This window comes from Staurois parvus, unplaced genomic scaffold (assembly GCF_062004578.1).
Source record: "Staurois parvus isolate SC_StPar_1 unplaced genomic scaffold, SC_StPar_1.0 ptg000159l, whole genome shotgun sequence".
NCBI classification, from domain to species: Eukaryota; Metazoa; Chordata; class Amphibia; order Anura; family Ranidae; genus Staurois; species Staurois parvus.
Genome location: NW_028317955.1, coordinates 2412796 through 2436750, shown reverse-complemented (window position 1 = coordinate 2436750; position 23955 = coordinate 2412796). Strand labels below are relative to the sequence as shown.

Sequence of the window (23955 nt, the reverse complement as noted above, 5' to 3'; positions counted from 1 at the left end):
TTCCACCTCCTCCTCCTCCAGCGTGTCGAGGTCCTCCCCGACGGGGTCGGGACCTGCGACATTCTGGAGGACGGCAGGCCGTTTGGTGGCGGTGGAGGGGTCCTCCGCCGCCGGGCTGGCCTGCTCCTTCTTCCGCTTCCTGTACCCCGCCGCAGAGCTGCTGACGGGGGTGGCAGGGTGAAGGGGCGGGAAATCCTCCTGTGAGGACAGGTCAGGGGGGGTGGAACCGGGCCCGGGAGGGGTGGGGCAGGGGGGCAAAGGGCAGGAGGGCAAGGGGTAGGGGGGGCAGGAGGGCCAGGGGCGGGGGGGGCAGGGGGACCAGGGTCCGGGGGGGGGCGGCCTCCGGCACCGGAGGGGTAGGGGGGGCTGGGGTGGGGGGAGGGGGGTTCCTCTTACCTGGGTCCTTCTGAGGATTCTGTGGCGCTGGTTTGGCAGCAGGGCCCTTACTCAGGGCCCCAGCATACGTTCTGCTTCTCTCTGGGCAGTCCCTGTAGACGTGCTCTGACCGTCCACAGAGGTTGCAGGTTTTGGACCTCGGGCAATCCTTGGTCTCGTGACCTGCAGACCGGCAGAATCTACATGAAAGCACATGGCAATCCTTACCCTCGTGCCCCGGCTGTCCGCACCTGCGGCATGACTGGGGTTGATCCGGGTAATGTAGGAGTTCTGCTGACGCTCCCAGGGAGAAGCACTGTTGCAGGTGTTGGAGATCTCCAGCGGGACGATCTCTCAGCAATCTGCAAAACACAGCCCACTTACCTGTCCAGAAGCCGTTGGCGTCTAGTATCCGGACTGGGTCCTTCAACACGACGCAGAACCTCTGGAGATAGGTGGCAATATCTCTTCCGGGGACGTGAGGGTTCCTCATGGACACCGTTATCCGCCTTTCGTCCCTTTGAATGGGAGAATTCGCAATAGACTTGCAGAAAAGGGAATCGGGCCCAGAGGTCTTCACCGTCTCCCAGTACCTTCTGCAGACCTGTAACGATACAAAAGTTACGAAGAAGATACCTTTCATGAAGGACTGCACCGACAGGGTCTCTGCCTTGCTGAATCCTTGTTCCAGGATCATCTTCTTGCCAAAGACTTCCGGGGTCATGTCCGGGACTCTGCCTTCCACTTCTTTCAGTCGCAGCACGACTGTCTGCTTTATCCAGGGCTCCAGGGGGGGGAGACCGTCTGCAGGGCCGGAGCGTTCTGAGGTGGAGGTGGAGGCGGAGGGGGCTTCTCCCGAAGTCTTGGCTGGGGCGGCGGCGGCGGCGGTCAGCGGCTTCTTGGCGGTTTGCTTATTCTTCCCCATCTTGTCGCAGAGGAGTTCTCAGGAGGGCTTCCAAGAGGTCTTCAGCGGATTCCTTCTCCTTCTTCTTCCTCGGCGGCTTCACTCTTGCTTAGCCTTTGAAAAGGCTATTGAGCGTCTACTGCCCGGAGGTAGTAACGCAGAGTGAACAAGGGGGGGGAAGATCACAAACTCGTTCTGTGTGGGGGCTAAGCCTCAAACCCAATAGCAGCAAGCAGGTGAAGCCGAATTTAATCGACGATCCTACCAGGCCGAGTAGAGGGTACCCCACACAGACCAAATGGCTGGGATAGATACAAGTGGTTCTCAACGTCCTAGCTGGAAGCAGGGACACCCCTAAAGGCAAGGTCGATACTACACTTGATCTTAGCCAAAAGGCCGAGAAGCGATGATGATTGGTCACAATTCCTCCCAATGACACTCATGATGGGTCACAATTCCTCCCAATGACACTCATGGTGGGTCACAATTCCTCCCAATGACACTCATGGTGGGTCACAATTCCTCCCAATGACACTCATGATGGGTCACAATTCCTCCCAATGACACTCATGGTGGGTCACAATTCCTCCCAATGACACTCATGTTGGGTCACAATTCCTCCCACTGTCACCAATGATGAGGTGCTATTTCTTTCTCTGACAACATCCTGGTGCATTGTTTATTCCCACGCACATCAGGACCTTTTCTACTCCCAATAGCCAAAGTCCGTGCCCCCAATTCCTCCTAAAACAAACAAACGGGGCACTTTTGGTGGTACCTCCAGCCTCTTAGCTGTATATTAGGGATGGTCTATATGTCGAACATTGGTTGTTCATGTGCTCACTAAACACATGAACATCTGGGCCGTTTGCCCGCGCGCCCCACAATGTAATACGCTCTGGCGGCACATTGTAATTGGCCAAAGCATTGCATCTGACAACAGGTCAGGTGCAATACTTTGACCAATCACAGCTGAGTTAACAATAAGAGCCATGATCGGCCAAAGTCTCAGCTAGCGGTGATATCATCAATAGCTTCGCCCAATAGTGGATGACAGTTCTCACCGTTTCCAGTCAGACGTACACCATTGGCCGGAGCTAGCAATGATGTCACCGCTAGCTCCCACCCAATTGTTTACCTCTTGACTCCTAAATGTCAGATAGCGGCGAGTTCTTGGCAGGTTTTTTTCATTTCAGCAAGTCGGCGGCGGAGTGATAACGCTGGACGCCGTGATTGAAGATGGATTACAACGCTGGAACCGTTTTTCTTCCCCATAAAGAACGTGTCAAAAACTTGTATTTTTCTTCAATAAAGGATTTTTTCAAAACTCTGGTCTCTATCTTTTCACTCTTTTACCCTTTAGTGAAAGGGTAGGGGTACAAGGGTAGGGGTACAAGTGCCCCTTACTCATTCACAAGGGGAGGCAACATTAAGGCACCCCATTATTTAAAGGGGTACCCTGATGCTAATGAACCTCCTGCCCGCAACCACCCGGCCAGGGTTGTGGGGAAGAGGCCCTTGTCCTCATCGGAATGGGAACACCGTCCCTATGCTGTGGGCACAAGGCCTGGTAAGACCCGGGGGGGGGGGGGCACTCGTTCGTCCCTCCTTTTTTTGGCCTGCCAGGCCTATGGTCATATCAAGGGTCTGGTAGGAATATAGGGAGGACCCCCATGCTTCCCCTCCCCATTCTGAGGGGGTTTGGTTCCTCTTAAAGGTTCTACCAGGCCTAAAGGGCCTGATATGGCTTTTAGGGGAACCTCATGCACTTCCCCATCCCCCAATTTTGGGAGGTGGGGTTCTCCTTAAAAGTCTTACTAGGCCTAAAGGGTATGGTGTGGCCTTTAGGGGGAACCCCACGCACTTTAAAAAAAAACATGTTTTACTGTGGGCTCCCTCCTAACCTTCCTCCTAAAGGATATACTAGGAGGGGGGACCCCACGCTGGTTTGTTGTTTTTTTTAATTAAAAATTAAATATTTTTTTAAAATGTCAGTCCTGCTGCAGCAGATTCTGGACATTGTACAGATGTGCAACTTTGCAGGTAGTTTAAGGGGAACCCCCAGGCATGATATTTAAGGAATTTTTCAATTTATTTTCTTTTAATTTAAGCAATGAAAAATGACTACCCCTTTAAAAATTGTACTTTTTGAAATGTTTCCTGATTCATGTCCCTTTTATGGCCAATAACTTGCATGGGCAGCACAGTGGCTAAATGCATATTTGCATGTTCTCCCTGTTCCTGTGTGGGTTTCCTCCGGGTACTTCGGTTTCCTCCCACTCTCCAAAGACATGCTGGCAGTTTAATTAAATCCTATCTAAATTGGCCCTAGTATGTGTATGTATGATTGTGAGTTAGGAACCTTAGATTGTATGCCCCTGGAGGGTTAGGGACTGATGTGAATGTACAATATATATGTAAAGCGCTGCCTAAATTGACGACACTATATAAGTACCTGAAATAATAGTATAAGCCGTTAAAAAAACCTCAAACTTCGTTATAAATTTTGGCCAAAATGTATTTTTCTACATTTCTTTGGTAAAAAAAAATCCCAATAACTGCATATTAATTGGTTTGTGTGAAAGTTATAGCATCTACAAACTATGGTATGGCTCAGGCATCACTAAATGGTGGACTGGGGTCTGGATGCGGACCGAGTCACTGTCCCATCGGGACCCATGCAGTCCTGCCATTTAAGAGCCTTTTGTTTACCCAACTGTCTCACGGTCATCCTCACAGAGCTGACAGCGGGAGGCAGGACAGTTCTGTAATCTGCGGGGGGCTGAGGACAGAAATGTGGGGGGATGATGCACTTGACTCACACTGTAGCAGCAAAGCTACAGTGCGCCAGTCATTAAGTGGTTAAATAATGGTGATAAAGTCTATATTACAGTCAAAGTATTTCTTTGACTGTAATATTTATTACAGTCATTATTATGTTTTCTTCTGTCTCCATTTTTATATGAAAGAAAACAGAATAGCTGTATATAGTGCATTATGTATAAATGGGGTTTTGTAAAAAGCAAGTAACCAGTAAAAATGATGACCAAGATAAGTATGAGGGGATATGGATAATAATAAAGATTGCAAGTCTAACAAAATCTAACAGATTACAAGTTGAAATAAATCTAGAGGGAGGAGGCAGGAGTGAGATAACCAATAAAGGATGTGTTTGTAAAGTCTCTAGGTGAGAGGGGGTCGTAAGGGAATTAACCGACATGTAATTGGACCTTTAGGGGTTTATTTACTAAAGCTGGAGAGTCCAAAATCAGACTCCCTTCTGCATAGAAACCAATCAGCTTCTAACCTCAGCTTGTTCAATGAAGCTTTGGCAATGAAACCTGGAAGCTGATTGGTTTCAATGCAGAAGGGAGTCTGATTTTGGACTCTCCAGCTTTAGTAAATAAACCCCATTGTGTCCATGGAAGATTTATTTTTTTTCCACATGTTTCTGGAAAATGACAAAAACGTTTTTTTTTTTTTACACAAAATTGTGATTTAAATGGTTTATTTCTTGCACAAGCCATGGGTATATGTGGAATTACACCCCAAAATACATTCTGCTACTTCTACCGAGTATGAGGATACCACACGTATGAGACTTTTTGGGAACCTAGCCACATACAGGAGCCTGAAATCCAATGACCACTTTGAAAGCCTGAAGGTGTGTAACTTCTTCATTTCACTTCCTCACTACCTATCACAGTTTTGAAGGCTCTGACATGCCAGGATAGAACCAACCCCCCCAAATGACCCCTTTCTGGAAAGTAGACACCCCAAGGAATTTAAAAAGGAGGCATGGTAAGTATTTTTCAGATCTCATTTTTTCCTCACAAGGTTTTGAAATATAAAAAAGAAAAGAAAAAATGTTTTTGTTTTCTTTCTTCATTTTCCAAAAACTTGTGGCAACAAATGGGATCTGCAAAATACTTACCATGCTTCTTATCAAATTCCCTGTCTATTTTCCAAAAATTGGTCATTTGTGGGGGGTTTGCTGCTATTCTGGCATTCCAGGGCCTCCGAAACTGTGATATGTAGTCAGGAAGTGTAACAAGGAAATAAAGCCCTTTAAAAGCCTGAAGGTGCTTATTGGATTTTGGGGTCCTATACTTGGCTAGACTGCCAAAATGTCTCTCACTTGTGGTACCCCCACACTCGGGAGAAGTAGCAGAATGTATTTTGGGGAGTAATTCCACATATACATATGGCTTGTGTGAGCAATAAATTATTTAAATGCCAATTTTGTGTAATTTTTTTTTTGTCATTTTCCAAAAACTTGTGGTAAAAAAATAAATTATTCTATTGATTCAACATGCCTCTCAGCAAATAGTTTGAGGTGTCTATTTTTCCAAAAAGGGGTCATTTTGGGGGGCGGGGGCATTTTATGCCCAGCATTAGAAGTTTATGCCACACATCATTCACTCTTCTAACCACCTGAAGACCAAGCCCTTTCGGACACTTTTTGTTCACATTAAAAAATCAGTATTTTTGCTAGGAAATTAAAGTGAACCCCCAAACATTATATATTTTTTTAGAGCAGACATCCTAGTAAATAAAATGGTGGGTGCTGCAATTTTTTATCTCACATATTACTTACACAGCGATTTTTCAAAGGCAATTTGTTTGAAAAATATACACTTTTTTTAATTTTAATGCACAAAAACACAATATATTGGCCAATTATTTGGTATGATATAAAAGATGATGCTATGCTGAGTAAATAGATACCAAACATGACATGCTTTAAAATTGCGCATGCCCTGTGCAATGGCGACAAACTGCATACATTTTTAATATCTATAGGCAACGCTTTAAAAGCCTTTACAAGCTACCATTTTAAATTTACAGAGGAGGTCTAGAGCTATAATTACTGCCCTTGATCTGACGTTCATGGCGATACCTCACATGCATGGTGCAATCGCTGTTTCCATACTGGCACAGGGTCAACGCTCACAACCGCGGATGGGCGAGGGTACTTTTTTTTTTTTTTCTTTTTCTGATTTATTTAATTATTTTTACACTGTCCCTTTAATTTTTTTTTTTTTATCACTTTTAATGCTATCTCAGGGAGGGGGAGGGGGGCGGCATTTTCTCCCGCTGCTTGTAAAAGCAATCCTGCAGCTAATTAGCCACTAGAAATGCTTTTACATGAAAGCCCATTGCCGGTTGAAAAAATGATACCAGGATGATGCCTGCAGCTGCAGGCATCACCCTGGTATAACCATTCAAAGTCCAGTGATGTACCAGTACGTCGCTGGTCCTTGTTGGGTGTATATGCTATGTTTTTTTTTTCTTTATGCAGCCTGTGGGCTGAATGAAAAAAAAGAGAAGAAATCTCTGCCAGAAAAAGTGCGTGGTATGCCCACCATTAGAAAAACTCCCTGCATCCACCCACTTCTAATGGTGGGCACACATGAAATGTGCCAACAAATATAAAATATATATGCCGAAGCATAGGGGCCATCCACCCACTGGCCACCCCAGGCCCCCATGCTTTAGCATATATTCTCTTTTTTTTAACTGCGGATGAAAAATCTCATCCAACAGCACTGCACACACTTACTTATGTCTATTCTGAAAGCAAGACCCTGTTGCTGTCAGAATAAACAGGTCAGTGCTGCAGTTTGACATTCCTGCAAAGAAATCAACAATGGTTAACAATAAAACAAACTCAATAAAAACAACTTTATAAGGAAAAGTGTGTGGTGGTATGCCCACCATTAGAAAACCTCCCTGCATCCACCCACTTCTAATGGTGGGCACACTTGAAATGTGCCAACAAATATAAAATATATATGCCTAAGCATAGGGGCCATCCACCGACTGGCCACCCCAGACCTCCATGCTTCGGCATATATGCTCTTTTTTTAACTGCGGATGAAAAATCTCATCCAACAGCCCTGCCCACATTGATTTATGTCTATTCTGAGAGCAAGTTCCTGTTGCTGTCAGAATAAACAGGTCAGTGTTGCAGCTGAAAGCATTCCTACAAACAAATGATTAACAATAAAACAGTAACAATAAAACCGTAAAAGTAGAACAATCACAAAAAATGACAACAACAAAAAAAACTATAACTATTTTTAGTTTTTAAATTTTTTTATTTTTTTGGGGGGATTTGTATTTTTAATTTTTAGTGAGTCTTCACCTTCGCTCTCACCTGACATGCTCCGAATCCTGTAGGCCTCTTCACTAGAGTACCTTTGGTTGAGCATTTTGGCCACTAAATTTATAGGTACCTAGTGCGACTCACGGGAAAAAGAGCGCCTGGCTGTCAGGGACTGCTTGAACCGCTACAGAAAATTTACCGACACGTGCTAACAGAGATCAGGTCTGATTCTGTGAACATTGCGGTTTTGTGTGTAAAATATCAAATGACAGTTATCTACTGACATTGCACTTGCTGGGGAAGAAGGGGGGGGGGGTCGTAAGGGGCTAAACGCAGGTGTCGGGGCTGATCCCGCTAACGCTGCATTTTTGGGGACACTATACTAATGTGAACGCTGGTATATCGCTGATCTGATCAAAGATATTGATCCAATCAGACACTATACTAGCAATGGAGGTTTAGTGTGCAAGTGAGCGTGTTCCTGGCAATCAAGGGGTTAAATATGATTACTGGTGTACTAGCGGGCAATCTGATGCTTTCTGGGATGGGCGCTAACTGACGCTAACACTATCAGAAGTCGCCAGTGACACTAATACAGTAATCAGTAAAAATCTATGCACTGTAAACAATGACACTGGTAACAGGGCAGTGAAGGGGTTAACTGGGGGGGGGGCGATCAATGGGTTAAATGTGACCTAGGTGTGTTCTAACTGTTAGTGTTGTGCTTTGTACTCACGTTTTTCTGTGTCTTCTTCTCTCTCTGGGATGGAATGTGCCCAGGCAGAGAAGATTTACATCATATCCTGTCCTGTGTAACTGTCAACATAGGATAGGACAGAGACCGATCATTCAACTTCAGCCGGACATCACTGGCTGAAATTGAATGATTGATCCCTCAGGGATCGAATCGTGACACCCGCGGGTCAGTGGAGGCGCATGCGCGCCCCCCCTGCCCGCGCAAACATCGGGAGTGTGAATGATGTTTATAAATGTGATTTTGTGCAGCGGTGCCGCCTTGCCGCCATATATGTACTGTGGCTGGTCGGCAACCGGTTAATAATAATAATAATAATAATAATACAAACAATACCAGTGTAATTTTTTTTAAAGAATCAACTACTAGAACTATTACAATAAAGTAAACTAGTACAATAAAGTTGCAAAGCAAACCGACAATCCCCGCAGGATTGATCTGATCCATCCTGTGGGGATCGTCTGCTTTCTTTACAAGGTACCTTTTCTTGGAGCGAGTCCAGTGTCACCCAGTATAGGTTGCATGCCGGCGATCCCGCATCCTGCGTGGATCGTCGGCATGCAACCTATACGGGGTGACACCAGACCCTCTCCAAGAAAAGGTACGTTGTAAAGAAAGCCGACAATCCCCGCAGGATGGATCGGATCTGCAGATTGAGCATAATGGATCGGAGTCCGATCCATTATGCTCAATCTGCAGATCCAATACATTCTGCGGGGATCGTCGGAGGGAGTGTCACCAAGTGTTAGCGCACCGGGTGACACTAACCCTAGGGACTCCTCTGGATGGGAGATCAGCAGGGGAGTGTAGAAGAGTCAGTGGGGCAGTATACAGAGGTTCAGTAGGGCACAGGATAGGGGTCAGCATCCCAGTAAAAAAACCCTTTCCCAGCACACATCTTTGCACCCCAATCCTGCCTCCAATGCCCCCAATTCCCTCATCCTAGCACAAATCTCCCTCACCCAAAAAATCATCCCTCCATGCATACATCCACCTTCCTCTCAAATTTCCCATCCAAGCACAAATTAGTGTGACAATTTATTACAAACTGGTGACTCCTTACAGCCTTCTGTATGTTTATATCATTATGTGGGACTTAGAGGCCTTTTGAACTAAACTTTTGAACCAGCCATACATTGATAGAAATTCGGCCGGTTCAGCAGGAACCAGCCGAGATTCGAGTCACGTGTGGGCAAGTCGATTGTACATCGGTTGATCCATCAGTTCACTTGGGTACAACCAGTCTGTTGAATATTTTCCATACAATCACCAGTGGCTATAGCTGCTATCAGTAATCATTGTTTTCTGCCAGCCGAGAAGGCTCAATGCACTCCCCATTGGCAAACACAATTGCACTGAGGGAGGCATTCCTCCATCAACAAGGACTGTGTTAATGGTAGAATCAAGCAATTTTATTTCATTCTACCTGTGGTGGAAGGAAGGAAAACTGAATAATCTATGGGCTGCTTAACACTTCAACATCATATATATCACTATAGAGCCTCCCCTGTCCCTTCTTATTGCCTTTTTCTTGTAGATACTCCAAACTATCCTATGGGGCTTAATTTGCCTTCCATGGCTTGACCCATCAGTCCTCTGGAGGACAACCACCACCCACATTCACAAAAATTCAGGATGGAAGAATAGCAGGATGGAAAACAAATCTTAAATGTACTGTGAATGTTATTTGAGAAGATTTTACATATTGTAATGAAACCTTAATACAGCTGGATTCCATTCAAATAGTGGGTTTTGGTGTAATCTTAAAGAGGATCTAAACTGTAATTGAGCGCCATCAACTGAACACGCTGTTTAATTCATTTTTAATATGCAAGGCAAACTTCCCCATACAGCATGTCTCCATGCTTTATTTTGTTGAGAAATTACTTTGAAAAACACCCCCTACTATTTCCAGCAACGTCTATCTTAGGCAGATGATTCATGTGGCATTTATGTATTTGAATCCATCTGCCCTTAGGTCAGGCATGCAGGCAGGAGGGTGTGCTTAGCTGAGAAAATCCCACCTCCCTTCCACCAGATGAATGAAAATGCTGGGAGGTTTGACATCATTTTGGCAAAGGCTAGTAACCAGGAAGCAACTGAAGTAATGTAAAAAAAAAGTTTCAAACAAGTAATTCTAAAATACCTTGCTATCTATTGACTAATGCTAGCAACATGAGGATTAAAAATAGCCAATGTTGATGGAGAGAGTTTTAGTTCCAAATGAACTATTTAAAGCAGAACTAAACTTTCAATCATATTCTTGATATAACATTTTTTATTTATTATTTTTTTATATGTATTCAGTTACTTCCTGGTTTCTGGCCTAGGCCAATATGATGTCATACATGATATGAGTCGTCTTCAGCATTTTTTTTTTTTCTTTTATCAGGAGGATGCACTTTTTCAGTCAAGTATGCCCTCCTGCCTGCATGCCTGAGCTAATGGTAGATGGATTCCAGGAAGTAAATGCTATGTGGATCATCTGCCCTTACCCAGGATGGCTGTGGCTAGAAATGCTGTGGGTGTGTTTTTCAGAGTGATTTCTCAACAAAATAAAGTATAAAGACATGGATGGGTGAATTAGTTTTGAATATATAGAAATTAATTAAATAGCGTTTTCGGTTTTTGGTGCTCAGAGAGAGTTTAGTACCACTTTAAAGCTAAAGAAAACCTAGAGTTAGGCTTTAAAGTGTAACTAAACCCATCAATTTAACGTTTTCCAAAAACATTTACATTCAAAGCATGTCATGAATGATAACTGTCACAGTTGCTTGTCTTCTCAACCAAACTGTCAAGCCATCAAATAGCTGGTTTTATAACTGATGACATGTGCAGCACCTTGGCAACTGCAGATCAAGCAGCAGCTTGCCGCACAGTGCACTCCCAGCACAAAGACCGGGGTGTCACCGAGAGCCCCGGGTCATGTTCTAACTATCGGGACCCGATTCCGGGTCATGTGATCGCAGTGATAGCCTCTAATTTGCTATCACAGTGATCAATCACTGTAGAGCCCCCCTTGTTTTTTTATTTCTATGAATGGAGGAGAGAGATACATTGTATCTCTTTCCTTGCATAGAGGTGAAAAAAAAAAACTTAAGAAAAAAGACAAATACTAAAAAATAAAAGAAAAAATACATAGATCAAGGTTTGATCTAGTTCATTGCCAGGCTTAGTGTTTGGGTCAAAGGTCAGGATTTTTTTTTTTTTTAAATTGGTGTCAGTGTGTTTTAGATAAAAAAAAAAAACCAAAATGCGCACTATTGTTTCTGGGCTGTACTGTGGGTACAAATAACATACACATATATGGTATCGCTGCGATCGTCAAGAGCTGGAAAAATTTATTTTGGGTTGGTCTTTGGTGGTAAGTTATGGCAGTAACAAGAAACACACAGCTAAATTAAAAAATAAAATATATGGGTTTTTTTTACTTTTTTTGGGCCTGTATTCCTTTGCTAAAAAAAAAAAAATCTGGAGATTTCCATTACCATTTACCACCAAATGAAAGCCCAATTTGTCCTGAAAAAAGCCAAGGTATAATCCCCCTGGATATTTCCCCCATCTGAGGAGGGCTGCATCCCTGAAGCATTATCTTTAGGCCACTCCTGCCCTGGTTCCCTTGGTCTCCCTTTGGCATTTTATTTCCTGGAGCGCTGGAGAGCACACACGGTTATCCAGTTTGATACTCCACCTGGATGTACAAAGTAGTTGTGATGATATGTACGGTTTTACTAACACATGTCAACGTTGTAAAATTGTGCTTAGGTGTTAAGATTTGTTTTACCCTTAGGCGTGGAGGGGTTAATGACTATATGTTGTGAAACATATAACAATAAAATCAATGTGTTCTTACACTAGTTTATGATGTTGTAATGCTCCATACTGGCACATTAAAAGTCCCATAGTTTCTTTTGTACCATTTATAACTTTTCACCACACCACAGTGCAGAGATGGCAGTTTTTACTTGTGTTCTGCAAGGGCACAACAAAGTCAATTGTTCTCTATATGTCCTGTTCACACCACAAAACTAGTATCACATGCAGACTTTTTCTATGCAGGAAACTGCAACACGCATTAAAACTGATGTTTCTGCAAGTGAAATGTGTGCGTCAGTTTCCATCAGTTTTTCTGCACGTATGGTGTGAACGAGGCCTTGCAGTTCAGTGAGAGGGCCTCAGGTGTTCCTCTACCAATGCAGCAGATACCCAATAGTCCAACACTGGCTTCAGTAACCCCCTTGCAGGCTACCGTTGGGGCGGATTCACTGCCGTATGGTGCCTTAAATTGCTCTAGTGGATTATCACTGGGCAGATTGATATCAGAACGATAATACTTTTAGGCTCGGCACCTGATGCCACCATTGTGAACACGAGTGGACTGATCGGACCCTCCATTGTCCTCTATGCAGTGGTAAGTGTAAATGGATATGTGTCCGTTTACACCCACCTACATCCAATCTGATCCGATTCACTAGAAACGGATGGAGGGGGATCGAGTGGACACAGACCAGCCATCTGCCTGCTCAGTGGGGATCAGCAATCAGATCATCTGTTGCTCAATGACAGCAATGGTTTGACATAGAGCAGCCCTGAAACTCCTCTTCTTGAGTCCCCCCGCTGCACCCATGATATGCCACTTTGTATGGGGGCAAACCCGTGAGCTTGATCCTAAGTCGGGCTGTGTGTGTCTATTGACACACACAGTGCAGCTCAGCTCCACCACTGCCCTCTGTTCACAGGAATTGATTTACAGCAGCAGGAACCAGTAGTTCTTGTTGCTGCCTCTGTGAGCAAAGAGAGAGAGGAGAGAGCTGCTGCAGACGGGCACAGCATTGGATTGAACTAGGATTCAGGTAAATATACAGGTGGGTGAGGGGTGATACAAACGGTGGAAATTTTTTTACCTTAATGAATGGAATGCATTAAAGCGGAGTTCTACCTGAAAAAAAAAAAAAAGTCAGCAGATACAAAAACTGTAGCTGCTGAGCTTTAAAATACAGAAACTTACCTGTCCCTCAGTCCAGCGGTGTCCTCACCAGCCGTCTGCTCTCCCTGGCGCCGGCATCTTCAGTGTGGACACCCGGCTGTGACAGCTTGCAGCTTCACAGCCTGGTTCCCTCTGCGCATGCGCGAGAAGTGCTGCGCTTTGTGAATGGCTTTGTAGTCTTCTGGGACCTGTCACGTGTCCCAGAATACTACAGGAAGAGGACAGCTTTCGCTTCTGATCACCTAGGCGATCGCAGCGGAAGTGGGAACGGGTACCTGTCAAATTCGGGTACCCTCTCCCCCCCACTCCCCAAAGGTGCCAATCCTTAAAGGAGAGCAGGGGACAAAGGCTTAAAGCAGAACTTCCCCTTTTGGGTGAAAGGTAAAAAAATGTACAGGCTTTAGAACCACTTTAAATGATAGAATATTCCTGGTGTTATGACCATACAGTCCTGTGGCAACATAGCACTTTGCAAAATACAGGACTTTCCAGAGACTGAGACCTTTTAAGTGTTTTAATTCTCAAGGGGTATCCAGACAAGATGTTAGAATCATTGAAACAGAAAAACAGACAATATTAATATTGTTAAAGGTCATGTTTCTTTATTTAGAAAATTAAAGTATTAAGGTAGAATTGCAGCCAAAACATTTTTTGCAGCCTATTGAAGTCAATTGTAGAGATTCGGTGGGTGGGGGGGCAAAGGTGATCCTTTGCCTAGGGTCCTATTCTGCCTTAATCTTTTCTTGCTGTGACATTGCTGCCAACGCCTGCCTGTCCTGATGACCATTTGTCCTGGTGTCACAGGCACAGGAAGAGAAATAAACCTTTCCAATTAGGTGACACACAAAAATAAAACTTGACAGAAACTTTAACTCCTACTTATTCTATCTGTGTTAAAAAAAATGGCTGGAGGTATTCTAAAATTTAAAAGTATTAATGCCTAACAGTTTAAATCAACAGAAGAGATGTTCCCAGATTAATTTGATAGTCATCACTGCGGTCTGAAGCTAACATCTGAAATTGTAGTTTTAGTGTACGTTGGGTTTCTTCATCTTCATTTCATGTGGAGGGAGGAGAGGGCAAGGGCCATCATGTTGTATTAGGGACTGCACAGTCCGCTCCCTGGAAAATATATATGAGAATTAATAACGGCTTTATGACAAAAGAGTACAAGTTTGAAAGAAAAAAAATATTCTAATGACTTCATGTCCTTTCGTTGGGGTTTGGATACATTCAGTAGAAAATTAAGTTTTTGGAGTTATAGGAGGGGCACATTTTGTTTTCTAGACGAGTCTGCTAAAGCATAATGTACTGAGCATTTAGGTAGATGATGATGATCATAGACCATTCAGGCTTTTTACAGTTGGATTTTAAAGTGGTAGTAAACTCCTATTTTTTAGTTGTACCTACAGGTAAGCCTATAATAGGGCTTACCCATAGGTATAGTAAATATCTCCTAAACGTGCCCCGTTTAGTAGATTTTCACTGTCACCGGCTCATATTCATGCTGTCCCTTCAGAGCTCTGTGTCGTGACTACCATGCACATACATGGAAGTTCTGTCATTGTGGTTTAGCCATTCAAAGTGCTGGAGCCCGCAAAACCAGAAGAAAAACCATGTGTAGATGGAAGCCCTGTCAGCTGTGAAAGCACACCACTGGTGGCCTTCATTTTAAAGGATAAGTTCACCTTTGGGAACATGATACATGTTCCACCCATTTTTAGGGTGGAACATGTGTCAATGCTGCAGCTGCCCTATTCCCCCCCTCAGTACAGGAAGGGGTTCCCCATACTTGCTGTCATTTTTAAAAACAGCGTGGCCGTGCGGGGCTCCGCCCTCACAGCTGTGTTATTCATTCACAGAGTTCTGTGAATGATTGAACTACAAGTACCGACATCTTTTGCGGATGTCAGCTTGTAGTTCTCAACAAACTACCATGGCTCTGTGGAACGCCAGTAGTTTGATTCTTCCTGCCAATGTATCTGCTTGACCGTACTGGATATATACGAGCACACAGATATACTGACAGGTCTGCAGGAGATCTGCATGGCATAAGGAAACTGCTGATTGCTGATGCAGTGTTTTACAGGCTCCTGCAACAAAAAATAGTCAAAAATGAACTTATCCTTTTAGGTAATTATTTCATAATGTGCTAGTATGTGATGCATATTATCACATTATGCCATTGCTTTGCAGGGTATTTTTTTTTTTCTTTCTTTTTTTTTTCTTTTTTTTAATGCCAGAGTTTACTACCACTTTAAACTGTTATATAGATAGGCTCACTACAATTTCATATACCTCCCTGGCTTGGTGGGAAAATTGATGAGCCTGATTGGACTGTTTGTTTGAGGGGTGTTTTCCTACTTTTACCTCCACTTCTCCTTTCATAAACAGGCAAGATTTTGAGTGCACATGTTTATGGGTTTTAATACATAAAAATCTTCTGGTGATCAATCTAAAGCCAACCAGAATCACTGGCCGTTGTGTCTACAGGTGAGTGAATACTGGAAAATACCATTATTTGTTCCATCAAGCATATTAATGGACAGTTAAGAAGCTGTCCATTGGACCGGTGGAATAGAATGTCAGTAGGCCAAGATTGCTTGGGCTCTCCATTTTCTTAAGCCATTAATGGAAATATATAAACATAGGCCCCAGTCACCGTAAAGTAATTCACCTTTCCCTCATTCCCACATTCCCACACCACTCTTCCATTGCCAAATGCTCAGCCCCTCTGGGTATGGGGGAGCATGATGTAGTTCTTCACACTAGCAGTCAGTCACTAGGCCTGAACAATGTCGCATGATGGAGATGATCTCCACATGATTAAATTAAGCATGGTAGTTAAGTAAATCTGGGCACACACTGTTTTTGCAGGCTGAACAAACAAAAAATGTAAAAGATCCCCCCATCCACACTATACAGCACTGATGGATAAATCTCCCTCTGCAGCTGTTGTATTTTGACCTAATTGGGTTCAGCTGCTCTTTGGCCAACAATTTTCCACCCAGGCTCCTATGGTTTTAAATACAAGGATTTTGGACGAGGAGTGGGCAAACGGGGACATCCACTAAGCAAACTGCGGCTGGTTCATCAGGAACAAGCCACAATTTGTACAGTGTATGGGGAGCTTAAACATTTGTTACCAAATTTTTGCCTGGCATTCTGTTCCAACGGCTTTGATTATGCAGTTCTGACATCACTCTGATTTTACTGACTGCACACTTGATCTGGTAACGACTCAAAAGTTGTAAAAGCAAATGACAGCCAGACAACTAGGTTTTTCAGAAAATGATCAGTAACATGCATTTCTTACAGGACAAGTTTCCTATAAATCTGGGTGGGGTTAGACTACAAATTTATTCTGGTTTGGTGTGTTCAAAAGATCAGTTAATCCGCATATTAGCAGCCCTCCCAGTTTTGTTTTGTTTTTTTTTGTAAATCTGTTTAAATATTTTACAGTAAGTAGTGCACAAGACACTTAAAGTTGGGCAGAAAGGCACATTTTGCCCACGCAGGGGCACTGTCCTGCAGAATCAAAAAGGTTCAGTATAGGTATTATACACGTCTTGTACAAAAAAACAAAAAACTGGTCACCTACCCAGGTCTATAACTGGCTCGTTAAACAGTGAACAAATTATACAAGTATTATACACGTCTTGCACCATATAAAACATAAAAGAAAACAAAAACTAAATTGTAAAAAAAACCCTACTACCAAAAATGAGGTACAAAAAACAACAAACGTTTGCCAGTGGTGCAAGGCTTCAACACAGTAACACTTTATACTACGCCCATTTTGAATCCCACATCAGCTTCAACATAGTCATGAACTTGTTCTCTTAGGAGTCCATTGAAGTGGCTGTTGATAAATTGACCATCCAACACTGCCATACAATCTTAATAGTTTATATTATAAGCAGCTTTGACGCTGAAAACTGAAAGTATTTGCTTAGACCTCCTAGCCGAATGTTGTGGTTATTGAATGGTTTGGCAATATTTGGCAAAGTCTGATTAGCATCCCCTACCCTTATGCAGGCCATAGACGGTTCATCGGTCGATTTTTCATCCGAAAAACGAAACATCGCTCGTTCTTTTGCCACCAATGATTGCGAAAATCGTCAGTTTTTCACAAATGTTCCAGCATGACCGATAAAAGAAATAAGGAGGAACCGCGAAAATGGGCCGATGCCATTGCCCCACTAACAGTGCGAAAATCGACCGATTATTCTTTCGGACGAAAAATCGACCGATAAACGACCCGTCTATGGCCTTCATTAATCTCCCTTAGGCCCTCTTTCACAAGTAAATCTGGGCTTCCATGATCACAAGTGTCCTACCATTCTCACTAACCTGTTTTCCATGCAGAGCACACACTCACTGCTATAGGTGTAGCCGTCTGTCCCACAAATGGGCTTATCATCATACTCACATGGATCGGCATACCTAGAACACAAAGGCTGTACCAATGTTAACTATTTCACCAACAATGCAAGTTGTCTGCAAACAGTTAAAATCAATGTATAGTCTTCTAGATCAGTTTAATAAATAATCAATATTTAATCTTTTAAAAGTTGTTTTTTCTTAGTTTGTATTCATACTGGATAAAGGGCCGACATGTTTTCTCATTCTCATTTTGGTTCCAGTTTTGCAGTGCTATCAACTGAGTCACTGAAAAATGCATTTCCTGCGTGGCTGATATTTGTTAATAATTGGGAATGGGCTCCCTTAATGCAATGCATGTTATTGTGCATTCTGTAACTTCAGAAGTGTGAAGCCAGCTGTAACTTGTACCTCCAGCATGCCACACAGCTGCTTTGAGATAAAGAGGAGCCTTACAAGCTGATTTAAATAATTTCTCAAACTTGGAAAAAAAAAACTGTATTTTTTTTTTTTTTTATCTAAGACAAGTGGAAGTGCTCATGATTACCACCTAGGGAGGTGAACAGTCCAACTCTGGTGCAGTCACGTTGAGGGTTCTCTGATACCCCATTGTTGGAGCACAGTTCTTCAAGGCCACCCATGGCAGCTCTGTCAGACCCTAGGAAAGACAAAGCTCCCCACAGCTCCTTTTCCGCTCTGATATGTCACATAACACCACCTAGGGGAATATTAGGAAGACTTTCTTCATTCTCCAGTGCATCTAAGGACCAGTAAGAGTTGTAATGGAAGAAGGGGTCTGTTACTGTTGGGGAAAGGGTGGGAGGTTTGCTACTAAGGGGGTGTGTTGGGGGAGGAGGGTTGGCTAGTGGGGCTTTTGCTAGGGGAGGTGGGATTTTTGCTGGTGGTGGGTATTTCTGGGGAGGTGAGATGTTTGCTAGTGGTGGGTATTGCTGGGGAGGTGGGATTTTTGCTGGTGGTGGGTATTGCTGGGGAGGTGGGATTTTTGCTAGTGGTGGGTATTGCTGGGGAGGTGGGATTTTTGCTGGTGGTGGGTATTGCTGGGGAGGTGGGATTTTTGCTGGTGGTGGGTATTGCTGGGGAGGTGAGATTTTTGCTAGTGGTGGGTATTGTTGGGGAGGTGGGATTTTTGCTGGTGGTGGGTATTGCTGGGGAGGTGGGATTTTTGCTGGTGGTGGGTATTGCTGGGGAGGTGGGATTTTTGCTGGTGGTGGGTATTGCTGGGGAGGTGAGATTTTTGCTAGTGGTGGGTATTGCTGGGGAGGTGGGATTTTTGCTGGTGGTGGGTATTGCTGGGGAGGTGGGATTTTTGCTGGTGGTGGGTATTGCTGGGGAGGTGGGATTTTTGCTGGTGGTGGGTATTGCTGGGGAGGTGGGATTTTTGCTGGTGGTGGGTATTGCTGGGGAGGTGGGATTTTTGCTGGTGGTGGGTATTGCTGGGGAGGTGGGATTTTTGCTGGTGGTGGGTATTGCTGGGGAGGTGGGATCTTTGCTGGTGGTGGGTATTGCTGGGGAGGTGGGATTTTTGCTGGTGGTGGGTATTGCTGGGGAGGTGGGATTTTTGCTGGTGGTGTGTATTGCTGGGAGGGAGATTTTTGCTGGTGGTGGGTATTGCTGGGAGGGAGATTTTTGCTGGTGGTGTGTATTGCTGGGAGGGAGATTTTTGCTGGTGGTGTGTATTGCTGGGAGGGAGATTTTTGCTGGTGGTGGGTATTGCTGGGGAGGTGGGATTTTTGCTATTGGTGGGTATTGCTGGAGAGGTGGGATTTTTGCTGGTGGTGGGTATTGCTGGGGAGGTGGGATTTTTGCTGGTGGTGGGTATTGCTGGGGAGGTGGGATTTTTGCTGGTGGTGGGTATTGCTGGGAGGGAGATTTTTGCTGGTAGTGGGTATTGCTGGGAGGGAGATTTTTACTGGTAGTGGGTATTGCTGGGGAGGGGGATTTTTCCTGTGGGCGGTTTTGCTGGGGAGGGGGATTTTTGCTGGTGATGGGTATTGCTGGGAGGGAGATTTTTGCTGTTGGTGGGTATTGCTGGGGAGGGGGATTTTTCCTGTGGGCGGTTTTGCAGGAGGAGGAGGAGGATTTTAGCTAGTGAGGGGTTTTATGCAGAAGTGGTTAGGTGGTTGTGTTGTTTTTCTGTGGACATTAGTGTTGGGGGTGACTGTTTGTTGTCCACATTCTGTCGCGATTGCTCAGTTGCATATTGTTATGATTGCTTGGATATTGTCACAATTGCCAGTTTGTTATTAGCCAATTGTCACAATTTCCTGTTAATTATGGTCATAGTCACAATTTGCCATTTGTTGCTCACATATTGCATGTTTGTGCATTTATCTGCATATTGTCCCAAATTGCTGTTTTCTGATGTGTATTGGTTATTTGCTGCCTATTGACTGTCTGCATATTGTAGCAGTTCATTGATTTCTGTCTGTGTATTGTGTACAATTGCCTGTTTGTTGCCCAAGTATTGTCAGGATAGCTATTTTTTGCCCACTCGTTGTGAAACACCCCTGATTAGAGGATTATATTTCTATATTTTGGTTGTCTGTAGACCTGTCACTCTCAAAGTATGTGCTTTAATTGTTATGTTTTGCCACTGGGAACCAAGTGCAATCTTTTAAAAGCTTCAGTTTTATTTTAATTAGCATGCATATATTTTCCCCGTTTTGGCATGGTGCACTACATGCTGTGCTATTAAAATCCTCTTTTTTGTTTTTTTACCAACATGGTTATATATAAAGCATTCAGATAAGAAAAATACCACATTTTTGGCCCAATATTAGTATTTATTTATTGCATGATCACTACTGAAAATAATAGTCTTAAATAGGAGCTTGGAAGTATTAAACAATTATTATTATTAAGTAATGCCATGGCCTCGGGTAATCTTGAACTGCTCACTGAGGACTATATCAGGTATTGAATTGGAAAAAAACTGGTCTATTAGTAAACACATTTATATCTTTTTTATAGTATCAACATTTTTCAGTCCTTTAACTTACCACTCGTGGTTTCTTCACACTTGGTGCTGTAAAGGCCAGACCTGCAGGAGGAATTATGCAATCTGGTATATTAATGTATTCTTTTGGATATATAAGAATCATGATTTTTGGATGACCCTGTTGTTTAAGAGTGTCATGTAAACAGACAAACAAAAGAAGAATAAGGTGAACCTGTTAGTCCAGGCCTTCTTAGCAGCCTTTAACAGCAATGAAAGGGACTTCTACATACCTAGCATTTGTCAAAATGCTCTTTTAGGACTCCTAAGTTTGCCCCTGAATTCATGTCTAACTATAACCCTTTTTTTTTTTTTAAGATAGAGTGGAGTTGGCCTCAAACACATGGTATCTGTGAAATGGGATACTCCGTATAGTGCAAATGTAAGAGGGGTGTTCAAGTCAAACCAGGTCTTTTGAATTTCTATAATAAAAGAAAACATTTCAAGGAGTGAAAACTGCATTTACTTTTCAACATAAATAGAACAGAGATCCTCCTGCGCTCGTATGTAAAATAAAAAAATAGGGTGTAATTAATTCACACTAAAGCTGCTAGCATCCAAACCACTACCATATAGGTCATGAGCAGAAGAAGAAAATATGATGCAGCGCTAATAGACACAAATGAGTATTACAAAATATAATTAACATAAAACAAATATAGATGATAAATCTAAAATAGGATCAGACACGTGACTAACACAAACAATAGTGACCCCAATGCACATGGGGATGATACAGACAGTGACCCCAAGTGCCCTAATGGGACACTACAATAAAGGCACACACAGCAGTGAGTCCCTAATGTGGGATCAAGATGCAGATGGTCACACAGTGAATCACAACACTATATCACAAGGTGTCACAAAGTGTCCATATACGGGTGCGGTGTTATTCCTTTCCATGCATAAAAGTGGATGCAACCCACCCTCAGTGCGACCCGACAACAATAGCTGAAATGGCCTCTCACCCCAAGATTCACAACCCTGCAGGGTCATAAAGCATATACTCATCTCTATGCCCTTGGAGGACCGGAGCGACGTTATGATGTCACTTCTGGTTCCTTTTTTTTTTTTTAAAGCACTAGATCAATGCTTTTTTTGATCTAATGCTTTACATTGTAGAGGAGAGATGTGGGGTCTTATTGACCCTATATCTCTCTATAAAGAGAACCTGTCGCTGCTTATTTCTATCTTAAGGGATGCATGCATTCCTTGTGATAGGAAAAAAAAAGAATTAAAGGGACAGTGTAAAAAAATAAATTAAATAAATGTAAAAAAAAAAAGATTAAAGTGACCCCATCCTTCGTGCGCACATGCAGTGGTGAACACATATGTAGGCCACTCCCACATATGTAAAGGTGTTCAAACCACACTTGTGAGGTATCGCCATGAACATCAGAGCAAGAACAATAATTCTAGCACTAGACCTCCTCTGTAACTTTAAACTGGTAACCTGTGGAAATTTTTAAAGCGTCACCCATGGAGATTTGTTGGGCATCTATTTACTCGGAATAACATCATCTTTCATATTTTACAAAGAAATTGTGGTATACATGGTGTTTTTTTTCCAAAACAATTTGCATTGGAAAAATATATTAATTTTTAAAAACTGTCCATGTCGGTTTTCAGCCAAGTGCATCCTGAATTTTCAGTGCACCACTAAAATATATATATATATACAAACCAATTTTCTTTACAACAGATTATTCAGAAGTGTGTTTACAGCTGAAATTAACATCCTAGGTCAGACATAGCACAACTAAGCCGTGAAAGATGGGGACAGCGATTGCTGAAACTGGAAATCCAGTTTGATCAGTACACATTAATTGTTTTTATAAATGTTTTGTGTATTTCCATTAGCAGAACAACTATGAATGCAAAAATTTTAAATAAACTATATGGATACGGAATGCTATTGTTCATCTACTTCCCCCATTGGAAATTTTGCCTTCTATTCCTATCCCAGTGATAACTCAAAACTTGCAGGTATTTTTCACTTTCATTCTTGGGAATAAAGATTCCCAGGACAAATCGAGAAGGTGAATCTCCCTAATGGGGAAACAGACAGCAATAAAAGCTGATAGGTGTTCTAAACCCTTTCCATTCTATCCAAAGCAACAACAACCAAAAAATGCATTTAGTTATATCTAAATGTGTAAAAGGTTGCTGACTGCTCCTGTAAGCAGACACCCCTGGTCTCTGCAGCGCAGCAGTGATCATCTACGAAAATCCACTATGTGCAGGAGCAATGGCTTTCAGTTTTGCTGACAATAGTAAAGATAGCAACAGGGAGGAGGAGAGAGCCAGGAGGAGGTGCAGGTTGTGCCCTCTCTCTATCCTCTCTGTGCATGGGAGCTAATACAGGATCATGCCTAAATCAGACTGTTGCCATGGTGCCCTTGAGCACTTTTCACAACATCCCAGGGTGCCACGGCACCCCACATGAAAAACACAGCTCTAGAGTGATTAGACTGCACACAACACATTTAAACAATTTAATATAAAGTAGAATATATTATATTTAAATAAGTTTATCTGTGCAGTATATATGCAAACAGTATGATAGATATCTTGCTTGTTCTGAAACACCCCAATTTTACGCGTGTGTGTGTATATATATATATATATATATATATATATATATATATATATAAGGTTGTATGACTGATTCAAAGTGCCCTAGCTAGTGTGCATCTGTATATGTCTGTTGAATGTATATTCGATAGCAAGCTCCTGTTTGGGCAGAGAATGGCATAACTGACACTTTAGGGGAGATTTACTAAAAATGTATGCACTCAGAATTTGGTGAAGCTGTGAATGGTAGCTAATCAGCTTCTAACTTCAGCTTGTTCAATTAAGTTCTGGCAATAAATCTCAATGACAATGGACTTCAGGACAAATGGAAAGTTAAACTCTCTAACAGGGACACGGATTGCAATCAGAACCTGCCTTTCTCCTCTGCAATGCTCAAAAATAGTCTTTACATACACTTTGAATGGAGTGTGCATCTTTCTACGATGATTCCTGTTCCTTTTACAAAATATTACATATTCGTCGCTCTCAGGTGGTTCATTGTATACAGAAGTTCTTACCTGAGAAGAAGCAGACCACCAACACTTGGAGCATAAAGGAATTCATGTCGATCGGTAGAGATGAGTGAAGCTAAGACAAAGCACCTTCCTGTATTTGTCCCATATTTGTACAGCTCTCCCTCCTTATCTGCACAGGCAAAGATTTACTGCAACAATCATCCTGAATTTCCTTGATGGTGTAAATTTCTTTTTATGACTTCCAGAGGACATGCTTGAAACATCCATCATTAGGTAGTCAGTTAAAATGTTATCTAGAAGTTAATGCGCAAACACAATGAAGAATTGCAGTATAGATGGTCTTTAATCAATGTGTATTTAGATACATTATCTTTCTT

At 42.8% G+C, this 23955-nt stretch overlaps 1 protein-coding gene and 1 pseudogene across 1 annotated transcript; both read right to left on the bottom strand.

Moving 5' to 3' along the window:
* Positions 1–1594: 1594 nt before the first annotated feature.
* LOC149463130 (U2 spliceosomal RNA) lies at positions 1595–1687 on the bottom strand (annotated as a pseudogene).
* Positions 1688–13709: 12022 nt separating this feature from the next.
* On the bottom strand, positions 13710–23711 carry LOC149463129 (serine protease inhibitor Kazal-type 1-like). The gene is made up of 4 exons (XM_089675841.1): positions 23621–23711; positions 20533–20573; positions 17483–17589; positions 13710–14251 (listed from the first exon to the last, which is right to left on the bottom strand). The coding sequence occupies exons 1-4, from the start codon at positions 23664–23666 to the stop codon at positions 14158–14160; spliced, it is 288 nt and encodes a 95-aa protein (XP_089531967.1). The 5' UTR covers positions 23667–23711; the 3' UTR covers positions 13710–14157.
* Positions 23712–23955: the final 244 nt, after the last annotated feature.